At 42.3% G+C, this 24,574-nt stretch overlaps 1 protein-coding gene across 1 annotated transcript in view; it reads right to left on the bottom strand.

The window, feature by feature from the left end:
* TTBK1 (tau tubulin kinase 1) overlaps positions 1-23,480 on the bottom strand; it is a 105,408-nt gene extending 81,928 nt beyond the window's left edge. Inside the window, exons 1-2 of the mRNA XM_030447682.1 lie at positions 23,413-23,480; positions 7,361-7,519 (exon numbers count right to left, since the gene is read on the bottom strand). Coding sequence (XP_030303542.1) covers positions 7,361-7,519; positions 23,413-23,469 — 216 coding nt within the window. The 5' untranslated portion in view covers positions 23,470-23,480. The remainder of the gene's footprint in view (positions 1-7,360; positions 7,520-23,412) is intronic.
* Between the last annotated feature and the right edge of the window lie 1,094 nt (positions 23,481-24,574).

Genomic DNA, 24,574 nt, shown 5'->3' with positions numbered 1-24,574 from the left:
GGCACACACAATGATGTTTTTCCATTCACCGCCCTTAATAGTGACAGCTCCCATGTCTGATACATTTGTGAAAATGCAAACTACTACAGTATAAATGGAACAACAGTAATACAATTAGAACAGTGGCACTATAAGGACCTATAGGAAGGTCTAGTCATGTACAATACCCAATATCAATCACCTGGCTGCTAGAAGCTCTCACTGAGTTGGAGTGGTTCATTTCAGGATGAAAACAATTATCAGGATCCTAGAAAAACTAAGAACAGACTAGGACTGTTACTTCAGAAAAAGCAAAGGGATGTGCACATCAGAGAAACAGATTCAGGAAGAAAGGTACGGATATTGAGAGCGCTCACCTGGGAAAATAGCCATACTGGAGAACCCATGTAAGTCGAACAACAAATGTGAGATGACTCGAGATCAAGATCAGAGCTTCTGCTGACTCAGAAAACCAATTTTATACACACATTCTAGCCAACGGATGCACCTTGCTGTCCAAGAGCCCTCAAGCTGCCCTGCTTCCTCACATCCTTTTGCATCCTCTTTTGGAAATTATTCTCTGCTATGCTTTTCCCAGCACACCAGATGGTCCTATTCATCATTAACAACACTGCTGCCTTCCTGGATTTTTCAGCAACATCCAGAGGCCATCAGCAGCCACTTGTTTTTCTTTGCTGCAAAGCAAGTTTTTAACTTGCAACTCAAGGCCTTGGCTAGCTTACAAGGCACAGGCTTACTTACCACACAGGCATTTCCCTGCTGCTTGGGTATACTGTGGGAGTTCACTAGGATGAATTCAGCAGAGCTTTCTGCTGGCCACAAAGAAGAGATGAGCATATACCACTCAAGAAAAAAACCTAATAATTAAACTGTTAAAAACAAAGTCAAAAAAGAGAAAGGAATATTAACAAGAATCACTTAATTAGTAATTACCTAATGACCCACGACAAGCCTCACTGCTCTGGGATTATTCTGTTCTCATCCTGTTTCCTACCTTCCACCAGTCCATTTGCTGCTAAGGCTAGGATACAGGCTGAAAACACCAGCTAGATTCATGCTGCCTAAATGCAGAGCAAACATGAGCTGGGTGTCCAGATTTCCATTACAGCCCGTGGAGTCATGTGAACAGTTCATCTGATCAAACACATATACCTACTTGGACTTGCACACAGAAAATAAAAATTAAGCTGCATCTCAGACTCGATTTCAGTCCTTTCAGCATCTCACTAATGGCCACACAACCACACAGCTCATTGCAGCACTTCTTCCACCTTCTAATAGGTTTCATGCCACATTAGACCCTTGGAGTGAACTGTTTCTGAAAAGCTACTCTACTTGACCCCTCAATGTGGCAATCTCTGACTACAGGGTTCCAGGAATTCCTCAAACTGGACTGTCCCTCAGGGCTATCAACACAAACCAGCCATGTCCTGATGAGGGAGAATCCACTCCCAAAAGCCCCCCCTGGATATATCAGTAGTTACACAGGACACAGACAGCTCTCTTTAAATATCCTGAAATATTTTAGATTTATCCTGAAAAGAGTCCTCCAGAGCTTATTAAAAACAAAACACACAGCCTTCCCACTAAGCAGAAATCAGTACTCACATAGGGGCAGTTCAAAACACCAAGGCAACAAACCTCCCTCAACTAAAAATAGCCTTCAGCTACAAATTTAAGCTTTTATTCAGCAAACATATAAGGCACTGCTGCTCTAAACAAAGCCTGCTTTCCAAGGACATTATATAAGCACTAGGACTTCCCAGGAAAATGCTCCAGGACCAAGACATGAGTGGTTCAGTCTCAGGATTGGTGGCAAGGTCAGAAATGCATACAATGAATCCACAACAAAGAACCAAACTCAGAGCCACAGACCTTATGATGAACTCACCAGGATAAAGGCTGTCTCCCACAGGCTTCAAATAGGGACTACTTTGAGGAGCACTTGTATAGTCAAGCTCTTAACTCCTGCAGCCCAACTCAATGGACTACTTGAACAGAATGGCCAGCAGGTCTCATCTGACAGGTGAGGAAGAGTGGACCTACATTCACCAAACTCCCAGAGGCTATTCAACTTCCTTAGGAGGACTGTAGTTATACTGATCTCAAGAGAAAAACTAACATATAGAAAACAGGCATGAATGGAGAAGCCAATCAAGAACAAGTCAACGAGTCACATTCTAAATCATCTGAAGACCTGCTAGACCCCACTTACAGTAATTCTGCACAGAGTGAGAACAAAACAGTTCCCAAGACTAACAAAGCATCTTCTTTGTCCCAAGTTCTCTCTTGGAACCATAGACTCTTGGCCTTTGTGACCAAGACAGGGTGAGAATGCACAAAAATTTGTGGGGCTTACAAGGAGGTTTCCAAAGTAAACAGGAGAAGTGTAACCAAAACTTCAGTTAAAAAATCTCAGAAGCTTGGAAAAAAACAAAGCATGGATTGTACCTGACAAAAGAGCATACATATCCCTGTGAACAGGAGTCACTACCTATATGCAAAGTTCAGTGCATGACCTGCCAACTCTGTTTTGCTAATAAGTCTCAGTTGTGAGTCCCCAGTATAAAGTGTTTGGGAGAAATAAAAAGATCCATTCATTCATCCTCAATATCTATACCTCATTCAAAGAAAGTACAAGTTATGTTTTAACTGTGTTCCCTTCCCTGAAAGAAGCAGCTGTTATCATTCAGCAGAGCATGTGCAGATCAAGTGACCCTCTGGGATCTCAGAAAGAGTTACATGGTTCCAGTACTGTCCAAAGTTCATCTAGTCAAAACATCAAAAATATCTGCAAGCAAAGAATTACTCAAAAGAATACTTCTTCAGGTCCACAAGTTTTGATAAAAAAGCATATGCCCTCCTTGTCCATGACTTTCTTCAAAAGTAAGAACAAAAATACCATTGCTGTCAGACAGCCAAACTTTACTGACTTGGAATGACAGGAAAATGAACTACCAAGAGGCTAACTGCAGAGGACTAATATCTTCATTTTTCAAAGCTTTGACAGCCAGCATACAGGATGAGAGGAGAAAAGGAATTCAAGGAATACAATATACTGATCTAAAATTAGAAATTGTCTCAATACTGGAAGTATGCCAGCACTAAGAACTACAAGGTTCAAGCAGATGCCCAGCCAGAGACAGTCACAATGGGAGGACAAATTACACAAAAAGCCTTCTGGCAGCTGAACCCCAGAATCACATAAATATGCCACACACCTGCCTGAACAAGATCCATTGCTCACAGAAAGCTTGGACTGTCCAGCCTGTATTCTACTGGTTAGTTTCTGAAATGTCTATGACAAAGAACAAAAAAGCTACTACTGATTTTATATCTGTACATTACTTCAGGGTATGCTCCCTTTTTCATCTATTGCTTGATCTATCCTGTCCATTTCTTTGGCCCAACACAGGTATTTTAATTTTTTTTACAAATTATTTTGAGTTCCATACAGTTCACAGGTCTGACTGGTCCTACATTAATATCAAGCACAGCAAGGGTACAGCACAGAAGGCCTGCCTAGAGGGCGTGCACTTTGGGGGGGGCAGAAATGACTGTTCAATGAAAGCTCACAACACACAACTCAGCTAGAACAAAGCATTCCCAGCTCTGCTCCCTGGAGCTGGAAATCGGAATTTGTCATTGGTATTTACACCCTTTAGCAAGTGATGTAACTTTTCAGGATCTTCAAGTGGAGTGATGACCTCACTGCAGTATTGAATACTACTGTGAGCCAACATTATAAAACATAAAATACTGTTTCTCTAGTTTGAGATAGTTTTTGTTGACAATATAGTTACACATTTCTGTATTTCCTAGGGCAGTTAGGGGGTAGGGTAGAGCTTCCAGTAGCCCTCAGTCACAGATACACGCATGAAGTCACTGAATCCCACATTTAGTGCCTCTACCAAACTTAAATTTAGTTAGGAATGTTTCCCTGTGATCATAACCCAGCATATTTTGGGCTTTATTTTGAGGTTTTTGTGCTTTTAATAGTTCTGCTGTTTCCATGAACAAAGTTACTTAGTTTAGACTGTGTTAAAAAAAACACTCCCATCATATAAGGACATTTTACCATTCCTGATGAACAGGAGGAATGATACAAGCCAAAGCTAGCTAGGGCAAAGGAGAATATAATCATATACTTGAAGCAACGGCTTAGCATGAGGAGAGTGTCTAGATTCACCTTTGCAAAGAACATGCTCCAATCTGACCAAACTGTAGGCTCTGAGGAAATTTCCATTTGTGCAGAGAGGGTCAAGAGGTATTTGTGCAAGAGGTATTTTCTGAGAAGTCCATAAGCACAGAACATGTTTCAGATCTTGTACGTCAGTTAAGCTGCACAGGTATCATCCTGCCAAAACAGCTATGTGTGCTCCAGCCCAGACCTCCAAGAGCACAGCAAGACTTTCCTTCACCTGTGCCAGAAAGCTTTGGGAGGGGGCAGGGGGTGTCTCCATTTTGGTATCTCATCACAGAGAAAACTGAGATTCCCCATCTGCTCTCAGGAAGCGTGGAGAATGAAGAGCAGTTTGAATTACTTAAATACAAATAGGCTGTTTGGGGATAGACCAGACAGAAAAGCGAAGGCTTTGGAAAAAGCATGAGCAAAGTGCTACAGTGAGGAGAGGGTAAACAATGGGAGAGCAGCAAGAACAGAGCAAGCAGGAATTGCCCAGTGCAACGAAGAGACAGAGGCATGAGGCAAGTCTTAGGAATGGGTATGTTGCCTGAAAAGGGCTGTTAAAAATAACCTATCCACAGCATGGAACTGAAGCCAGTTGAGAGTTCTGAGTCTCCCTGGTCCTCTGCTCTTCACAGTCCACAGAAAAACTCACAGGGCAGCTGTACCATAACTAGTTAGCACAGATGAATGATTTAGTGCTACTACTACAAATCACTTGTATTTCAAACTAGCAAGGCTTTTGCTGTGAGTTTAATGACACAGGCACTGCTGGTAACCAAAGTTAAAAATGGACACAATGGCACACGTGGTATCTAATGGTTTTTTTCACCTTTTTTTAACCAAAGCTTTTAAAGGCAGAAAAAAAACCTCCCTGGAAAAACATACAGAATTTCAAGAAGTATAAAGGTCATGATCTTTTCATGTTATCATAGAATCATATACTGGTTTGAGTTGGAAGGGACATTAAAGATCTTCTAGTTCCAACCCCCTGAACGGGCTACATGCAGGAAAACTGGGGTAGGGCTTTTTACATGGGTGTGTAGTGAGAGGACAAGGGGAGATGGTTTCAAACTTGAAGAAAGGAGATTTAGGTTAGACAGCGGGAATAAATTCTTTAATTTGAGGGTGGCAAGACACTGGAACAGGTATCCCAAGGAAGCAGTGGCTGCCTCCTCCCTTGAAGTGTTCAAGGCCAGGTTGGATGAGGCCTTGAGGTGTCCATACAGGGGGACTGGAACTTAGTGATCTTCAAGATCCCTTCCAACTCAAGACATTCTATGATTCTATGAAAGGGATGGAGGAATGTGGCATCATTTTTCTGCATATCATATATATTTAATTATTTTTCCTTTTTATATCAATACTGTTTTGTTAAAGCTGTGGAGTTTAGCTTCCAACCCACAAGTCTCTCTCCCTTATTCTCTCTCCTTTCTTTATCAGGGAGGGGGATACATAGAGAGCATCTCTCATATCGTTCCCAGGGTTAAATTGTGACAGAGCAGGTATCCACAACTTCCCTGTTGTAGTGTCTCCCCACCCACACAGTACTTCCTAATGTCTAACCTAGTTCTACCCTCTCCCAGTTTAAAACCATTACCCCTTGCCCTATTGCTATGTGCCCTTGCAAAATGCCCCTCCCCACCTTTCCTGTAGGCCCCTTCAGGTACTGGAAGGCCAAGCTTCTTTTTAGTTTCTTTAATTGATGTGATAATATAATGCTACTTTCCCTACCATCCCAGAGACATCACATTATGACATAGGAGAAAACCTTATATGGAGGAGAAACTGTATTCTCCAAACACATTTGGTGGCAAGGAAACATGTCTAGAGGATGAGAGTCTCCCCATCTCTCTACCACAGCATTCCTGCATGATTCTGGTCAAGCTGTAGAAATCTCTGCTCACAAGCCATCATTAGTCACATACTCATCCACTGGGTGTCTGAGGCAACACAGAAAGGTCCAATCTATAGATGTGAGGAGAATGCTTAGATACCCATGACATCTAGCAGAGTTGTGCTTTGTCATAAATATTAAGCAGTCTGTAATATATTATAAAAGTCAAGATTTAACTAAATTTGAAACCCTACCTGTAAAAGCAAGCTAATAGTTCTCTCCTGTATCACCTAGTAAAAACACATTTTTAAAAAAATCTGGCATAGATATTACAGGATTAAGAAACATAGAGAGTTGATTTTCAATGACAAACTCATGCCATGAATTTAAAAGCATAGAGAGATCTGCAGCCATACAATGAATACATAGGAGTTGAAATGGCTACTAATTCAGTATACAACAGATGAGACAGTCATCCCACAAAGAACTAAAACTCTTAATATGCGATGATATAATTTTAAAAAGTATCCTAATAAATTTGGACAGAAATTGTACCAACAAGCTAATTAAGGAATTTCTAACTTTTGAAGTAGCTGACATTCCAAACTTCAACATTTCTTTTAAAATTATTTTATTGTAATGCAATTTATAGGCACATCCATACATCTATACATCTTCTTGGAGAAGAGCAGGCTCAGGGGAGACCTCATTGCTCTCTACAACTCCCTGAAAGGAGGGGGTAGCCAGGTGAGGGTCAGTCTCTTCTCCCAAGTAGCTACCAGTAAGACAAGAGGGCATGGTCTTAAGCTCTGCCAGGGGAGGTTTAGGTTGTATGTTAGGAATATATTCTTTACAGAAAGGGTGATCAGGCATTAGAAGGGGCTGCCATGGGAGGTGGTGGATTCTCTGTCCCTGGAGGTTTTTAAGAAGAAACTGATGTGGCATTCAGTACCATGGTCTGGTAACCACAGTGGTAATGGATCAAGGGTTGGACTCTATGATCTCAGAGGTCCTTTCTGTCCTGGCTGGTTCTGTGATCTGTAGTACTCTTTGACACAGTAACTCATAATCTAAGGTTCTAACTAAAAGATGACCCATTCTGCCTGAAATCCTACCTAAAATTCATCAGTAGGTTTAGAGTTCTAAAAACACCAGTCTAAAATAAACACTAGAGCAATATTAACTACCTTGTTGCACTATCTTACTAACATGTCAAACCATACCACTCCATTATTGCTTGACAGAGCTCAGGACCACTTACTCAAGTTTCTGTACTAAGACAAGAGGAAGAGAGTTGTTTTGGTAGCCAAAGGAAGCACAAAGTCAGAGCTACTCACCACTTTCCAGCGATCTTTGACCACATAATTGGCCGGAAGAATGTCGACCTGCTCCCCTCCTCCACTCATGTTTGGTTCGTCCTTGATGACTGCTGCTAGGCACTGCATTTGCCAGCCAGAGAGTATTTCAATAGCTCCCAATTTAAATGAGCCATTTATCTGGAGAAAAAAGGGGCAGAGGGAAGGAATGACAAAATTACTACAGGTTATGGCAGAAGAACACGCTACCTTTCCACAGGTTTTGCTTATGACTAAATCAGAGACGATCTCTTAGGATAAAGGAAGGAAAATTCACCTTGCAAATGCCCGAGGTTACCTCATGCATAAACCTGGCAGATGCAAGTCAGCAGCACAAACTAAGAGAGTAACCATTACCAGCTATACCATGCAGCATCCCAGTGCTCCTGGGCCTGACAGCCAACAAGTCAAAGAGAATCTAATGCCAAACTTGCAAGAACTGTTTCTGTTATCAGGCAAGAAGGTCTTGCTTTAACAGAGCAGCTGCTACATAGGCAGTTTTTATGTTTTTTATTGGACGACATCCAACACAAATCAGAAAAGTTTGCCAGGTATTGCTTTCAGTAAGTTTTAAGCATCTGAATAGAGTAGAAGGGCTTTCACAGAGACAGGATTACAGACACTATCACTGTGATGAAGAGCCAAGCCAAGAAGATGGGGGTGGTTAGATGGGGCTTCAGTCATGTATAAATTTGTCCTCCTCACAGGATACACACAGTGCTAAAAATTACCAAATTAAAATACAGAGAGATATCTTGTTCCTATAGTGTTTGCATTCTACTCCTTTTTCCTGTTTTTATAGGTAGCTCCAGATAGCCTATGCTGAAATTAAGTTTTTGTTATGCAATTTTTTTGGTTATAATTCTTCTACAAAAAAGACTTTCAGACACACATTAAATCCACTTTTCTGGAAGAAAATTAATTGAAACAGTACTAATAAAAGATGTTATTACAGCATTTTAACTCTTCCCATAACATTTTTTTGGCTTTAGAAGTAGGCTAGATCTTTTATTAAGCATGGAAGTTTTATTAAGCTTTCTCAGCAGCCATATTGTCCTTCCCCCAAAATATGAAATTTCCTCCTTTGTATAAATGCGCATTACTGTAGCACTCTGACCACAGACTTAGATAAGATTAACAATATAAATACCAAAAGAAAAAAAGACTTGAGCTGGTCATTCAGCCATCACATTTCTTCAGGCACCAAAGAAGTAAAATGTCACCAGTGAATTATGTGCTCAAGGAGAGAAAAGAGCTCATTCTCTACCAACAAAAGAACTGAGAAGTAAGGATAGGAAGTGACCCAGCGTGTAGTATGCACAAGGAAGCAGCAGACCCAGGTGTGTCAAAAGCACAAGACATAGTGGATGATCAAAAAAACCATGAACAAAAGATCTCAAAGAGATCCTTCTCAAAAGATCTTCACAAAAGACTGTGTCCTAGATATAGACGATAACTACCTGGAAAAAAAGAAGCAGAAGATTAATGCAGTAAGAGCACTGCTGGGAAAAGTTCATATAATCCAACATCTGCTAAAGTACAATCAAAATGATAGAAGAGAAATATGAAGAAACTGAATATTAAAGAAATTCATAAGGAAGGTGCTGCAAAATACTCCAAATTCTCATAGAAAGAGTTCTGCATTTGTATGGCATAGCAACCCTTTCAGTCACCAGGTACTAAAATAAGGAACTGGAAAGCTTTCCGATAAGAAAGTATACACTGTGTTTGGCAGCACAACTTTTTTGCTTTTCCCTAATGAGTGAGTTTAATGCCATTCCCAGGCTCTTTTATGCTCACCAGAACATCTGAGTTGAGCATCCCTAAGATACCAGTGAGCTCTGCATATGGTGTGCACCCATTCTTTCCTTCACATCACCACAAGACTGCACAGGAGAGAGCATACCACCAAAATCTCTTTTTAGCCATTTTTCACTCTGCTATTAAAGTAATTTAATTATAGACTGTCCCAAGCCTTCAACATTAAAAAAAAAATTCTTAATACAGAGGCAGGTATCCTCTCCCTATCTGGAAAGTCTCTTGGCATCACTTTATAAAGACAAGTAAGGCACAATGCAGTCTTTGAATTGCAGGGGATACAAAGGCAGCTATAGATCAGGATGTAGGGTAGTAGTGGCAACAGATAGAAGTTTAATGGTTTTCTAGAGAAAGTCAGTGATGTATTATTTTTCACTGAAGCAAACCCCCTAAAAAGTATGGTTTGTGATGTATGCATTCACAATGTAGATGCACAACAAAATTTCTGTCTAGAGACTGATGGCAGAAAGCAATCCCAAGGAATAATTTTAGAGGGGAGTCAGAGCATGAAAATCTAATAGCACTCACAGCTAACCAACGTAGAACTGCTTTCCATCGTGCATTACTCCACTTTTTTTAGCAATGTTACAATACAGGTGTACAAAGATAACATGTTTGTAATCTGAAGGAGCCACCTAGGTCTTCAGAAGCTTTGAAATGGAACAAGGTCCTTTTGGGCACTACCATGAATAGCAGCCATTTGGCAATACAGAGCTAGAGAATGAAGTTTATGGATATGCTTTGGTACAGCCAAAATGATGCAGCCAGACCAGAAGCCAATTTAATTACAACCTGAGACAAATGTCAAGCTGTCATAGATCACAGCAGCAGCACAGAGCAGAGTTAACATACCAAAAATTTGTTCCTGAGGCAGTACTAATACTGCAGAAACCTGTTCAGGCCTACGGACCAAGGGTTTATCCGACTAACACTAAAGCATTGCTGACACGCATGGCAATATGTGACACTTGTTAACCTAGGTCTTCAGGAGTCACAAAGAAAGGCTTTTAACTGACACGTTATTCTAATTCCTTCTAAATCAATTAAATATAGTGTAAATATTGTTTGACTGGCACCAAAGCCTGCAGCCAGCCCCCTCCTAGAGCTGGATTTACTAATGTAGCTACAGAAGGGAGCTGGCAAAGAAATGGTCAGTGGGGGAGCGGTAATGTGCTACCACATCTTCCCCAACACACACCAGGGAGGATCATTTCCACGTGTTAAATGTTAAGTGGTGTTACGGGGAACTGGAGGACAGGTGGAAGGATTATATCCTTCTTGAACTCCAGTAAAGCTGCTCGTGATTCAAAGGGTGACCAAGCATACGAACTTCGACATCTATCCTTATCACTTTTAGCTTTAAAATGTACAGACATAATTTTGAAGAGAGTGAGAAGATAACTTGCAGAATGTCTTCTCCTATAGGAAATGCACAAGATTGCACCTCTTTCCCATGAAGACAGGCAAGAAAGCTGAACAGTCTTCAGATTCTGTAAAACTGGCCTCCTAGAAATAGCAAGTGAAGCAGAAACAAAAGCAGCTGTGAGAAAGAAATGGTGACAACAGGATCAAATCCTGTCTCTTGGCAGACCTCAGCATGAACAAGTGTGGGATCAACTTTTGCATACTGCTATCTCCACTCAGTCCATACTGGAAAACCTTTATAGTTTTATACCTTAATTGTATACTTTAAGCCTGAGTTTTAAAAAACCCCAAGCAGAAATCTTAAAAAATCATGCTAAAACAGGCTAATAAGCCTCATTATAGCAGTGGTAGTGGATCAAGGGTTGGACTTGATGATCTCAGAGGTCCCTTCCAGCCCAGCCAATTCTACAATTCTATGATATATCCTGACACAGTGCTCTGCTAGCTGTTCCTTCCATCTCAGCCAACAGCACTGGCAGACAAATGGTTTCCTTATTTCTCTCCTCATACAACAATCTGCACTACAGCAGCAATTACTTAGCTGACATGAAAATCAAGACCCAACAGAGGAGTCATAACTGGGATAGGCAACAGCAACAGTCTTAGGAGGAAAGTATTGCAAGGCCTTATGGTGCAATTAGTGTAGCAGAATCTTACATCAAACTCATCTGCCTTATTCACACTTGTGTTCATCGGGAGACAAACTAGACCAAGCAAAAGTAACTTCATACGAATTGTTAATCTGAAGAAATCTTTGATGCAGGTGCTGAGAGGTTACATGGATTCAAAAAGTGACTTGAAAAATTCACTAAAATTAGTAATAAAGAAATCCTTAAAACAGTTACATCCATATATTCCATCCTTAGCTTAGGGAGCCTTGAATTCACATATCAGTGAAGGTGTAAAAAAAGCATTCTGCAGAGTCTTTTTATATGCTTTATATCCTGGATTATTTTAAACATCTTAATCTCACTGTGGAGGAATTGCAATATCCCCCTTTATTTCAGAACACTTCCTTACCTCTGCAAGCCTACAAATTAAATAATTAGAACACCTGAAGTTTATTTAGACTGAAGTTGCCCACGACCCTCTGTATGCGAACAAATTTCCTACCATGAACATGGGATCCATCTACAAAGAAGATGACAAAGGTGTTTCAGAAAGCTGATGGAAAGCACAGCTTTTTAGGGGAGACAGAAGTTAAATATCTGCAAACCCAAGTAACACCCATAAAGTAGTCTCTCTCTCCATTCAGTATTTTCATGGGAGGAACAAACAAACAAAAGTTGTAAATAGAATTTAAGCATAACTTTGCTATTACCAACAGGCATTACGCCAAAATTAAACAGATGGAGTGGGGAAAAGGAGAAGAATATAAAAAATTGGACTAAGAGTGAGAAATACTAAAAAAAGAAAAACAGCGGCGTTTTCAATTGCAACTAAGCAGTGGGACTGAGGCTCAGCTAATGGCAGCAATAACTGCACACACTGGGCATCCCTCACTGTTTAACAAACTTAATTTGTTTCCAAAACACAATGCTAATTACAAAAATAAAATCCCTCACAATAAAGCAAACAAAGATAAAGTCTTTGAATAGTAAGTTGAACCATGCACTGATTATCTTTTTAGGGTAGAAATGTGTATGAAAGTACAGGAAACAAGTTAATTAAAAAAAAAAAATACAGTGCACTGGACTAACAGCTTCTCAGCCCTGGTGAGAAGCTCCTCCTAGGTGCTTCTCACCTTACCTCCTAGGTGAACTTTGAACAGCAAATAAAAACAAGTCATATGCTGTTAGGATAGGTCTGACAGCAGGAGCTCAAAAGGTTCCAAATTGTTCCTTGAAGACACTTATCTTCCTTCATTGCCTGCTTCAGCTGAAGCAAACGCTGCTTAAAGAGCAGGCTCAGCTCTCAGCAGCTGTGGCTTTAAGTCTCCTCTGTGTCATATTCTTCCCATATATATGCAAGGGCATCAGCCTTACAAGTTCTAAATTTGCTATTTACTGCATTTAATTTCTGTAGAAAAGAAAACATCTGAAGGTGAGGTTGTAAGATACTGGGACTGTTTTTCACCTTTGAAAGGTTTATGACCACTGAGGAGTGATGTAGCTATGATGTGGAAAAACAAAACCAAAAAACCCACAAACCAACCAAGCAAAAAAAAAATCCTCTCAAAAAAACTCTGCAATCGAGACAGATAGGTCTGGATTCTCAGCTAACGTGAGGCTGCATTGAACAGAGCATACATAAATACATTTAATATTATAACAGATGCACCTTGACAGTATGTTTATGACTACCTGGTTGCACAGCCAACTTAATATATTATTACCTGCACAGTGTTTTGTTGTTTTGCTTACATCTTATGTAAGCAAAGCACATAAAAGCACAAAGCACAAAACCGTCAAGCACATAATTTTATACTGCCAGAGATGGTATTCACCTACATTACAGAGCAGTCAGACACACCAGTAATTTCTGTGCAAAAACCATCTATCTACAGGGAGAACCAGAACAGTTAATTATGACAACAAATCATTAGGAACACACCAGATGAGCACGCCTGCACTACTGGCAGTTTACGTGATCTTAATGCTCTCCAAATACATCCAGCAGCAAAGCTAAAAAATGGAGAGCAGGAAAGTTTGAGAGGAAAGACTAGGATCTTCTACCAATCTCGCTGATAAGAGTTTCTCCAGTTTTTGATCCAAGCAGAAAATTCAACTTAACACCCCAGGAAACCCCTCATAACCAGCTTCACCTCTACTAATTTAGCAGGCAAATATTATGGTCTGTTAACAATAAACATTTAACTGCAACTCAATTCCCAGGAAAACAGTGCTCATCTTACCCATTCAAATAATTTAATGACAGACACAGTCAGCATAATTATAAAATATTAAATAACCTTGTGAAAAATATAAAGAGGTTAAGAACATAACAGGAACAGGTGAAGAACATAACAGAGATTTGATATTTTGATTCAAGTTCTGGAAGGCAGGGCATTTTGCAGGGGAAAATCATGTATAGATTTGCCACACAGACTTCATGCTGCCAAGAATTATACGAAATTTAATAAAAATTAGGATAAGTGGGACAACAGCCACTTGCTGCAGTGATGCATCACATCAGACTAAATGAGAGTAATTGGGACAAAATTTTTGCAGCTTTCGATCCCACCACTGGCCACAGCAGAGATTCTGATTGTAATTACATGGAAGAGATTTCTTGGAACTGACAAAAATGTTTCATCATGCCAACTCTCAGTCCCTTAAATCATCTCTCTACAACCCTTCTGTAACCATTTTTCCTATTTTTGAGGAGAACTCTACCCCCCTATTTGGAGCATGCTCAGGGGAAAATGTTCAACCTTCCTTTTACACTTGCAAATCCACCATTTCATTCTCTGATCTGCAGCCTCACCACTTTTTAGTTTGCAGACAGCCCCAAGGTAATGTCCTCATGGCTGACCCACTTTTTCTTCTGCCTCTTGAGAAATCCCAGTGCATTCTCAACCATATTCAACAGTTGCTTCAGCTTTTTCTCAAAGCTAAGAGTCCCCAGAGGTGGAAAACTTGGTTTTAGATTGGAAGCACAAATTCCATTGTTATTTGAAGGGTCTGCAGTTCTAGAGGAATTTGTTTCCTTCGTAATTATCTAAAGATAGAAACAACAAAGAAAACAATAACAGCAAAGCAGATAATGGGTGTGGGTTGCATCTCTTTCTATGTCTGAACTTCCAGGAAGGATATATGAAAACTCTTATATATGCAAGCATTGTATGTTAAATTTCTTTCTGCACTGCTGTGTGTTAGTTTCCAAGGAGAAATGGTAGTACTAAGATTACAAAAGATTTTTACAAGCTGGTTTGGAGTGCTTCTATATAAGCCGTTTCCACATGTGTCAATGATGCCATCTAGTCCACAGCTGTCAGTACCTGCTTGTGTTCTCCCAGTCCATGCAAATAATCATTTTGATGTCGAAAAAGACAGGTCAGTATGACTGATGGAAGGGGGTGTTTACTGAGCATATTTTTGTGTGAAGAAGAGTTGAATGGAAGATAGTAACCACTGATGTCTTTAGCCTTAAGCAATAAAGGTAACAGAAAGCAATGACTAATTAAACTTACCAAGAACTCACTTTTTAAACATAGTTCAATACCCTCCCTTACACTGGAAGGATCCCTAGTCACACAAACCCCTTATCCTCTGAGAATATGTAGTAAAAAGCAGAAGTGCTACTTGTAGAAGCAAAGACCTAGTTAACCAGTTATGTAAGCAAAAGATATTGGTATACCTAGAAATAAAGTAATTTTGCATATTATGCTGTATTAAAGAAATCCTGTGTTATGGGGAAGCTGCAGTAGGTTTTTGGATTTACCACCTAGCACCCCTTTCGATGTAGACCTGAAAAAAAGGAGTACCTCAGCTCTGTGTGTGGATCAGACTATTGCACACCAGGTAAATAGACCAAATTTTGGGACAACAGTTTCCCATCCTTGAGTTTTCCTATCTGTCAAGTTAAACAGTTTTATGACTTAGGCGTGCATCTTCTCACTCTACTATCAGATCTTACACCAGCCATCTCATGCCAGTCCCTTGAATATTATTCTCAGGAATAAAAAAAAATAATTAAAAAAAAAAATCTTCAAAATATTCCTTAGGACAGGTTTGCTCTAATAAACCATATTTGTACTTTGACACTCAATTTGCCAGTGCTATGCCAGGTAACTGGATCCTAGGAATTTGCTGTTACAGAACACAGATGGTCAACATTTTTTTCTATAAAAAAGCACCTAAAACTTATGTCATATTTGAACATAAAAACAATTTTATTTCTATTCATAGATATAGTAAAGTTATAGAAAAAAAATTTTGTACTGGAACTGGCCAAAGGTGATAGCTTTTCAAATTTATCTGAACCTGAAATGGGTAGTTGTGCATTGTGCTCAATTTGCCAGAGTGAACTAGCTACTGGTGAACACTTGTAATGATAATCCACAGACAAAACAATTACTGGTTCAAGTCCAGCCTAGGGGGTTTGGAGAGGGAAAAGATGTACATCATTTCATCACAATCAGAGACACAGGTAGCAAGGCTAAAGAAAATCTGTTTCACAAAAGAAGCAACCACCACAATAAAAATAACAGCTTCTGTCATTTTTATGTTATTCTGTTTCAAACTTAAAATTAGGCTACAGAGACCTAAACCACCAGAGAGACCAGAGTCCTAGAACCCAAATGCTGCCATTTCCCTGACACTGTCACAACAGGGAGAAAATATTTGACTACCTGCCCTTTGCATTTCCACTATTTCCACTTCCTACATCTTTCTTTCTCTCTCTCTCTTTTTTTTTTTTTTTTCCAGTTAGTGTATTGTACAAAGACCCACAGGCCTCATCGCTGATTGATATGCAGCCACTCCTGATTCTTTCTGGACATGAAGAACAGCAGAAAGAAAAAGTGTAGCTTCCACAAAATACTTAATGCAATCAAATTAATGCTTGGATGTCTCTAGGTTATCCAGGTCATGCAGACAGAACACCACATGGTTACAGAGAAAAGTAAAAAGTAAGAGAGGATATTCTGTCCTTGCCTACAATTGCAGAGGCAGTGGACTCTGGTAAGGGGCCAGCATCCATGCCTCATAGTCACTGAGAAAAGGCTGAAAGATGCCTTCCAGCCACCTGAAAATCGAACTCTTCAAAATGCATGTACCTTATGCAAAAGCCACACTGAAAATTAATATAGCAAAGAAGTACTTTCTATGATGAAGGTTTAAGAAACTGAAGGGTTCTTCCATTCTAGCTCATCTTCTGCTAGAAACTGAAGCCTAACTGCAAATTAGTTTTTCATGGGAGCTTTCCTTAAGGATAGGACCTAGAACAAGGGAAATGGTGGATTCTAGATCTCTTGATCTTTTCAGATCAAGCCTCGCTTTAAAGCATGCTTTAAAAAGGCATGCTTTAGCTTCTGCAAATTACAAAAACAAAGACAAAAAAACCCCAACAAAAGCAAATGTCACATTTTTGGGTGCTTAGACACTAATGAATGAAAGCTGAGAATCAATGGTTCATTACCTACATTTCCTCTTCCATAAAGCCTACAAACAGATGTTGATACTGGAGACCCACAGCTTCAGGTTCCTGGTTAGCCAACCTAAAAACCTACCTGCAAGAGTAAGAAACAGCTCCTCTCTCTCTTGTGCCAGTTCTCAACTCCTGTACTCAAGATTCCACCATGGGCCAGTTCACTGTAGTTTGTCAAGCTCAAATGCCAGCACCACAGAGAAGCAGTACCTCAGCTCCATTTCAGCCTTAGCCAAGCTGTGTTCCACGTTTGTTCACATAGCAGGAACCACCCAGTCTTCCATAAGATTACAGGATTCAGCCACTATTTCTTAAAAGCAGTGGAGTAACTCTAAGGCTACCATAATTTTTTCAAGAAAAGCAAAATTTAAAACAACCAGTTAGTTTTGGTAAATCACCTGCACAACCCCTAAGTAAATAAGTAAATTTTAGAGTCTCTTGCAGCTAGATTCTGCTTAAATAATTCAAGACATAATTAATTCAAAAACTCTAAGTCTCGTAACGAAATGTCACCACAAAGGTGACTTCTGTGTTTTGACTGAGGTACTTCAGCAAACAAGCAACTTGAAACAAAATACAACTTAATGGAGTTTCCACTCAAAAGGAACATTGTGCCAATGCCTATATGGAGCTAAAAGTATTAGACAGCTACACCATCTCCTTGTTTGAGTGAACAGGACATATATCAAGAATTTAAGCTATATGTCAAGAAGACTATGAAGCTCTTAGTTTCTAGCTGTAGAAATTAAATGAAACCCACTTACACTAAGAGGGAAGCATCAGAACTACTTACAGATTGCTCTACACTGCCTTCAAAAAGGTTGGAAAACTGGGAAGCAGGCAGTATTGCAGTAGAAAGGTGAGATGGCTATAGTCTGCTTCAAGCACTGTAAGCACTGCAAGCACAACACTGCATATATGCACATATGTCACATGCATTAGGAGGATAGTATTGTTTTTTCCACATTAGGGATGGATGAACTGCACAAGTCAGAGTTTGAGGAAGGGGAAGAGAGAACTTCAGACTATTCTCCCATGAGAGGATGACACCTTGGGGCAATAGTTCTTACGGCAACTAGCTATGATCCTGCTGGTGAAACCTGCCAACCACATAGTGGTATCCCATCCTTTTCCACCAGGAATACCGAACCTGCTGGGCAGAGGAACAGGGAGGCTGCAGAAGCAACTCAGATACCTGGCAGGCAGACACCTGAATTTGTGAGGTGAAAGGACAACATAGCCACATGCCAGTCAGGTGCAAGGGTAGCACACCAGGTGCTGGCAGGCAGATTCTTACAAAGAACCAGTTGAGATCTGATATGACTGAGGTCAACACAACCAAGTTCTGCACCGAGAAGGTGAAGAAGAAATTACTGTTATCAGCTTTTCCTATTGTGTTAAAGTAACAGCAGCTGGAAACTCTAGCAGGTGACATGCTTGAAACAAATGCAAAGCACAGAGGAGCTCTGCAGCAACCTGCTGCAAGACACAGTAGAGGTTAGCAATTACACAGAGCCCAAGGAACTGGATAAATTAATCAAAAACATACACAAACAAACAAAACCAAACAAAAAACCACAAACCCAAACCCAAAACAACAACAACCAAACAAAATCACCCAGAACAAACAAGAAAGACTCAGAAAAACAAATCTGAAGAAAAACAAAACAAAACCAACAAACAGTGGAGGACAATGGAATACAATGAGAAAAATCTCTGACCAGAATCACTGAATTGAAAGAAACTGAGCTCTGAGAGATCAGCCCTTGGCACTGCCCACCAGCTCCAACCTCTGGCTCTCTCCTGGGCATTCAGCATTGGTCACAGTCAGAGGTAACATGCTGTGAGATCTAATCCAGAGATGCCATTTCTAGATCACCCCAGAGGGAAGCTGGCAAGCATGAATGTATGGCTTTCAGTGGTATAAAAGCCAAAAATGACAGCCTGGATTAAGCCCCAAGTTCTTTAGCTTCTATGGGCAGACAGGGAAACAAATGGGTAGAATTTTAGAAGAGACACCCCTGTCCCAAAGAGCAATTTTAGGCTTGTGTTACATATAAATGGGATGCAAAAAACCAAGCAGATGAAATAAGTCTCAGAAGTGAGGTGGAGAGCTAGGATGTATGTATCCAAGGGAGAACATGGAGTAGCATGTACCCCAGGAACTGGTTAAGAGGGTGGCATTCTCCAGTGCTCCAAGCAACAAGGAACACAGAAAAAGTCCAGATCACTCAAGGGGAGGAACAGTACTAGATACTAAAAGAAAACAAAAAACAAACAAACAAAAAAAGACTCAAAGGAGACAGATAAATGAATTGCACCAAGCCTAGATGGAACAAAAATGTAGAACTACCTCATCAGCCAAGAATAAACTAGCAACTGTGATTTGCCATGGGTGACTGTATGGACTCTGCCTTTGGGAAACGGGCAGCAATGGAGAACTTCAGTTTCCTCATAGAGATCAGGACATGTTGCCATGATGAAACTTTAAATAGTAGCTTTATAACTCAACAGTAACTCAAGTTTGCTTAGTAAGAACATAAATACATCACCTTTAAAAAAAAAGGGGGGGGGGGGAAGTATTTGGATAGTGCAACTTCTTGGTACTTCAAACTGCTTGATTTTAGTTGTGATTGTCTTATTGCATGAACAAAAAGTGTTTCAAAAACAGATGTGCATGAAAGAAGAAAACAGAACAAGTTCTTCCAAGTTACATATGGTATTTTTTTCCTGATTATTTTGAAGAGGTGAGGCAAATTTCCAGCAATAAAAACTATGTGTTTTCCACACCTAACTGACAAGAGGCCAGCCAGCCAGTCTGCTGAGTGACTGACAGTCAAGAAATGGAACAACTGAATAAAGAAAAAATATTAAAGAAAATTCCAAGAATTTTTGGTTGATGTTTATTTTAAAGGGCTCTGTAGAGGATCTGGAAAATCAGAGCAGTCTTACTTCCACACCAGACATGTTCAGAAAACTGAAAATGAAAAATAAAACTAACTGATGAGCAGGGGGGGAAACAATGATTTAGAGACCTGATAGGTAGCGCTATGAGCTTTTAGAAAGAATTAGCAAGCTGATAGGGCCATGTCACAAATAACAATGTTTCTGGATAGTCCAAAGCTTCTGGTATGGTATCAGGTGGAAGGCCTTAAAAATTACGATGTCCCAGGATAAAATGAAAGTTTCTCTAAAGCTACAAGAGGAAAACAGAAGTGCACAGGTTTCACAACAGAGTGCTATTACATGCTTTAAATGACACTGTATGTGAACATATGAAATTCTTCAGGCTAATAAACAGAGAGACTGAAAAACTGCAGACTGCCACACCATGAAGGGTATAACTAGGGCAAGCATTTTATGCATATCTTCTCAGACTTTCCTTAAGCATCATCTCCTCGCCACTGGTAGAAAAAAGACTGGAGCAATATGGGGTTTTGGCCTGAGCAGTGGCATTTATAATCTTGTAATAAAAACCTCTTCACTAGACATCAACTTCTCCTTATCCCTTTTGCAGTCTTTTCGTATCTGATAGGCAGGCCACCAAAGCTTTCTATACATACAGCCTCCAGGTTGACGGTGAGCTTCCTAACATTTACTGTCACACAAACAACAAGGAAACTACTTCCATCTGTCACGGCTGACACTAAATCTCTTTCTTAAGGTTGGGCTGCCCTTTTTCTCCAGATAAGAGGAAATCTGCACCCACAAGCACTCTCTCTGATCCCCATTGCGCCTATACAGCTGGAGTCAGTCCAGGATGTGCAATTTGTTCCTTTCATATTGTTCACCAAATTAAAGATGACATAGCTTGACACCAAAAGGAAAGGGTTTCCAAGCACATCTCATTTGATTACATGTACAGTCCATCACGCTGTCAATGTCTTCCTTTTCAGCTACAAAAAAAGATACTTTCCCATGTAAATGGCTCTTGAGTAGTGCAGAAGATTTAATAGATAATGGTGTGGAAGTGGGTAAGACAAAAAGGGATCACGAGTTTGATGAAAAAAGCTAGCATGGCAATATTTTTCCCCCTCATCAAGTCTAATACATTGATTTATCTGCTCATCTCCAAAAAATGGAAAAGTTAATGTGAAAAAACAGCTGATACTTTGAGTTCCAAGTGACATTCCTATTGTGAGATCATTTCCCGTATTTTGTGGGATAACTGCCATGGGCCTGTACCTGGGCACTGTTGTGGAGAAGACAACAGTTGGTCTTGCATGACACAGAGGACTGCCATTGCCCCGTTTGTAGCTGCTGAGACTCTTCCAGGTGAGTGTGTCTCAGTGTGGGTCCAGATGCATGGTGTAGAAATCACATGGTCTCCCTCTCTTCTCACATCTCCTTCCTAATGCTTCAAAAAGTCCATACATTTTCCTGTTCTTTCGCTGCCCTAGGGAGCGAGGTCTCATAGCTGTCTCTCTTTACTCCTCTCTCTGAAAGCAATCTTAACATATATTCCAATTGGAGGACATCTCACAATAACATGTAAAGAGATTTCAGGTTTTAGAGGATAACCCACTTTTGGGGGTCATTTTTTATGGAAGAACGGGAGGGAAGTAATAATTGTACTTCCACAATCACTCCAGCAAACACTGGGCTGTGACTTGCAGTATCCAAAGAAGATACCAACAAACCCCTAAAAATGAGGAAAGAGTTTACAAAACCCTTGAGGACATTATAAAGATATGTATCTCTCCAAGGCTGTATTTTCTGTCTTCTGCTCTTTTTTCAAAGTGAACCAATGTTACTGGAAGGTCATTATGGAGCTCTGGCAAAATTAATCTAATCCAGGACTTTCTCAGGAGGGGGGAGCCATACCTGCAGTTTATCTGGAGCCTACACAGCGATACACACATAAATAAGACCAGACCAAGGCATAAAACCAACAGGACACAATTGAAGAGGTGAGCCCACAGACAGACTCAAATGAGTAGTGGGTCTAATACGCTACAAAGTGATGTGGCAATATTTCTGTAAGTGAGGCCAACAAACAGCATGATGGGATCCCAGCACTAAAAATGAAGAGGGATTTGGTTCTTCATGGATTTCTCTGACCACTCCTGATTTCAAAAACAAGGATTACCACCTGCTTCCATTGGAAGAGAGCTCCATGCTGCCTGTTGCAGTTTAGAGATACACTTGCCTTAGCCAACAAACAGTCAGGTTGGGATGGAAAGGAAAAGGGAAGGAAATCAAAACAAATTGCAGTTAATAAGCATCAGCAGTGGGAGCTAGCGAAATATATTTCCTGACACCAGAGACACTCCTTTCTGAGGACCAAGAGATATGGATTCAAGTTTCCTCTTGCTAACTATTCCAAGAAAAAAAAGGCAGGTATTCTCAAGAATGATCCTGATAAAATTATCCTACAAGGGAATGATAATTCCAGTGTTTTGCTTTGCCAATTAGAGAAGAGGAACTTTGTCCACTCCCAAAAGAATGAGATTTTTATAAAGCATGCAACAGCACAAAGAAGGCAGAAGTAAGAGCAGTGGACAGCGCATACACCATTCATTGCACCTCAAAAGTTTCTGATCCTACATACAACAGCATAAGGATGCTTCTTATGAACTGGGTGATCACTGGCACACAAAGGCAAAGAAAGAGGCAAAACATTAACACTGAATTCCTAAGTTGACCCTCTGATCCTTTCAAGACCAGACATGGTCTCAAAAAGAAGCTGATACACCGAAATGTTGTCAATAGTTACCAGTGAGGCAGTAGCCCCTGTATAGGCATAGCACCGGTTACTGTTGAGGGAATATTAGCACACCCTATCTCACACACAACATGAGGTTAAATACAAAGCTCTTGGGCTGAAAATCTCTGTTGTCACTCACTGAGTAGTTTCTTGCTAAAAGGTAACATTTTCAGTGACAGTAAAAAGAAATATAAAGAAATAAATGTGCAATGGTAAAAGTGGGAAACATTTCATTCTATCATATTGTACGTAAATCCTCCCTGCAAGGCTAAAATATGGAAGAAAGATTTTAATACACAGCTGGTTTGGACTGCTCAGAAACATGATACCAACAGGTACTGAAATTCCTGCTCCCCAAAAAACCACAGGGAGGCCTTAACTTGGCATGCATGTAGTTCAGCAACACTGCTGGAGCAGCAGTGTCACTCCAGCGCTTCATACAGCATACTGGTTACTCGTTAAATACAAGACACACTTCAAGGTCATGGTGTTCATCTTCAAAGTTGTCAGCGGGTCATACCCAGGTTACTGGATACCTCTTCTACCAGTACGCAGGCAAAGCATGACTACAGTCATATTCGCCGATGCAAACTTGTGGACCACTAGCAATAAAGACACAATGGCTGCAGACTCCCAAGCTAAAAAGCTGCAGAAGACATGACAACGTGCACACAGGAGTAAACTCTCCCTCCCCGTGAAAGCTTATGAGAAGGAGCTGTCTGCCTCCCGCCTCAAACCCGAGCACCAAAGAGTCATCCCAAAATAACACAATGAAAACGCTCCCTCCCCAAAAGACCCTACGAGATGAGCCAGCTGGCTTTCTAGCATCCGGCTGCACAGGCACTTAGTGACACCTGGAAGGATGCTCGTCCCTTCGCCCCAGCGATCAGCCTGCCCTCGCTGGCAGAGCCGACACCCTCCCCGGCTTCACCTGAGGAGCCCCCGCAGGCCCCTGCCCACCCCCTCGCCACAAGGCCGCCGGCTGCCTTCGCACCTCAGCCCTCACCCCGGCACCGGGGGCCGGGAGGGCAGCGGAGCCACCAAGCACCATCCCCTCCTCGGCGGAGCCTTTCGAGGCGTGTGGGGAGGGAGCACCACCCCAGCTCAGGCCGCCCACCGACACAGGCGACGCTGCCAGCGCCCCTGCGAGGCCACCGCCCGCCCCTCCTTCCCCGGCGGGCACCCCCCGAGCCTCTCCCTGAGCCCCGGCACCAGCCGGCCCGCAGCCAGCCCGGGCAGGAGGCGGCGGGGCGGGGGCAAGAGGAGCCGCCACCGCCCCACACGTCCCGCTCTGCCCCTCACCTCGGGCCGCCCCGCCTCCCCCCGCCGAGGAGGTGGCCGCGTCCGCCCCTGCACTGCAGCTGCCGGCACACCGCCTTCCTCCACCCCTCCCGCTCCACCGCCCCTCTCAGCAGATGGTTCGCCCCACCCAGGGCCGCCGTCTCATTGGCGGCGCCAGCCCGTCACTCCGCCTCGGGCCCGCCCAGCTCCGCGAGCATTCTGGGAATCTGAGTCCCACACGCAGTACCCATCTCCTTCGCAGGCGGCACCGCGCTGCGGGGTGAACTACAGTTCCCACAGTGCCCCGCGCATAACCGTGGAGGGGCCCGGCTCGGCCCGGTGCAGCCCACGGCCCCTCATGCCCGAGCTGCTAGCGGGACGCCCCCTCCCCCAGCAGTGACCGCAACGGCCGCCGCGGCCCGGCCCGGTCCGGCTCACCTGGCCCCGCCGCCGCCGGCGCCTCCCGCTGTGGCCGGCGTGGGCAGCGCATACCCCGCGCTCCTCAGTGGGGATTGCCGGGCTCGGTGCCGCCGGCCCGGCGCGCTGCGGCTCTGGCTGTGGCTGTGGCTGTGGGGCTGGCCGGCCCGGGGCGCATCCTCCCCCTCGGAGCCGCGGCGGGCGGCGGGATTCGCCCACAATGCACCGCGCGCCGCACCGACAGCATCAGCCTGACATCACCCGCGGGCCGCCCCCGCTCCGGCCGGGCCCGCCCTGGGCCCGCCCCGCCACCCCCGGCAACCGGCCCCGCCGTAGAACTGGACGCCGCACCGGCACGGGGCACTGCGCTGCCGGCACCCTGGTCTGGGCTCTGCAGCGCGCTGGGACACGGGAGGCTAGGCACGGCAGTAACGTGGGGCTGGGCACGGCACAGCACC

Source organism: Calypte anna, chromosome 3 (assembly GCF_003957555.1).
Source record: "Calypte anna isolate BGI_N300 chromosome 3, bCalAnn1_v1.p, whole genome shotgun sequence".
NCBI classification, from domain to species: Eukaryota; Metazoa; Chordata; class Aves; order Apodiformes; family Trochilidae; genus Calypte; species Calypte anna.
The sequence above is the reverse complement of the archived record's forward strand: the minus strand, read 5'-3'. Positions and strand labels throughout refer to the sequence as shown.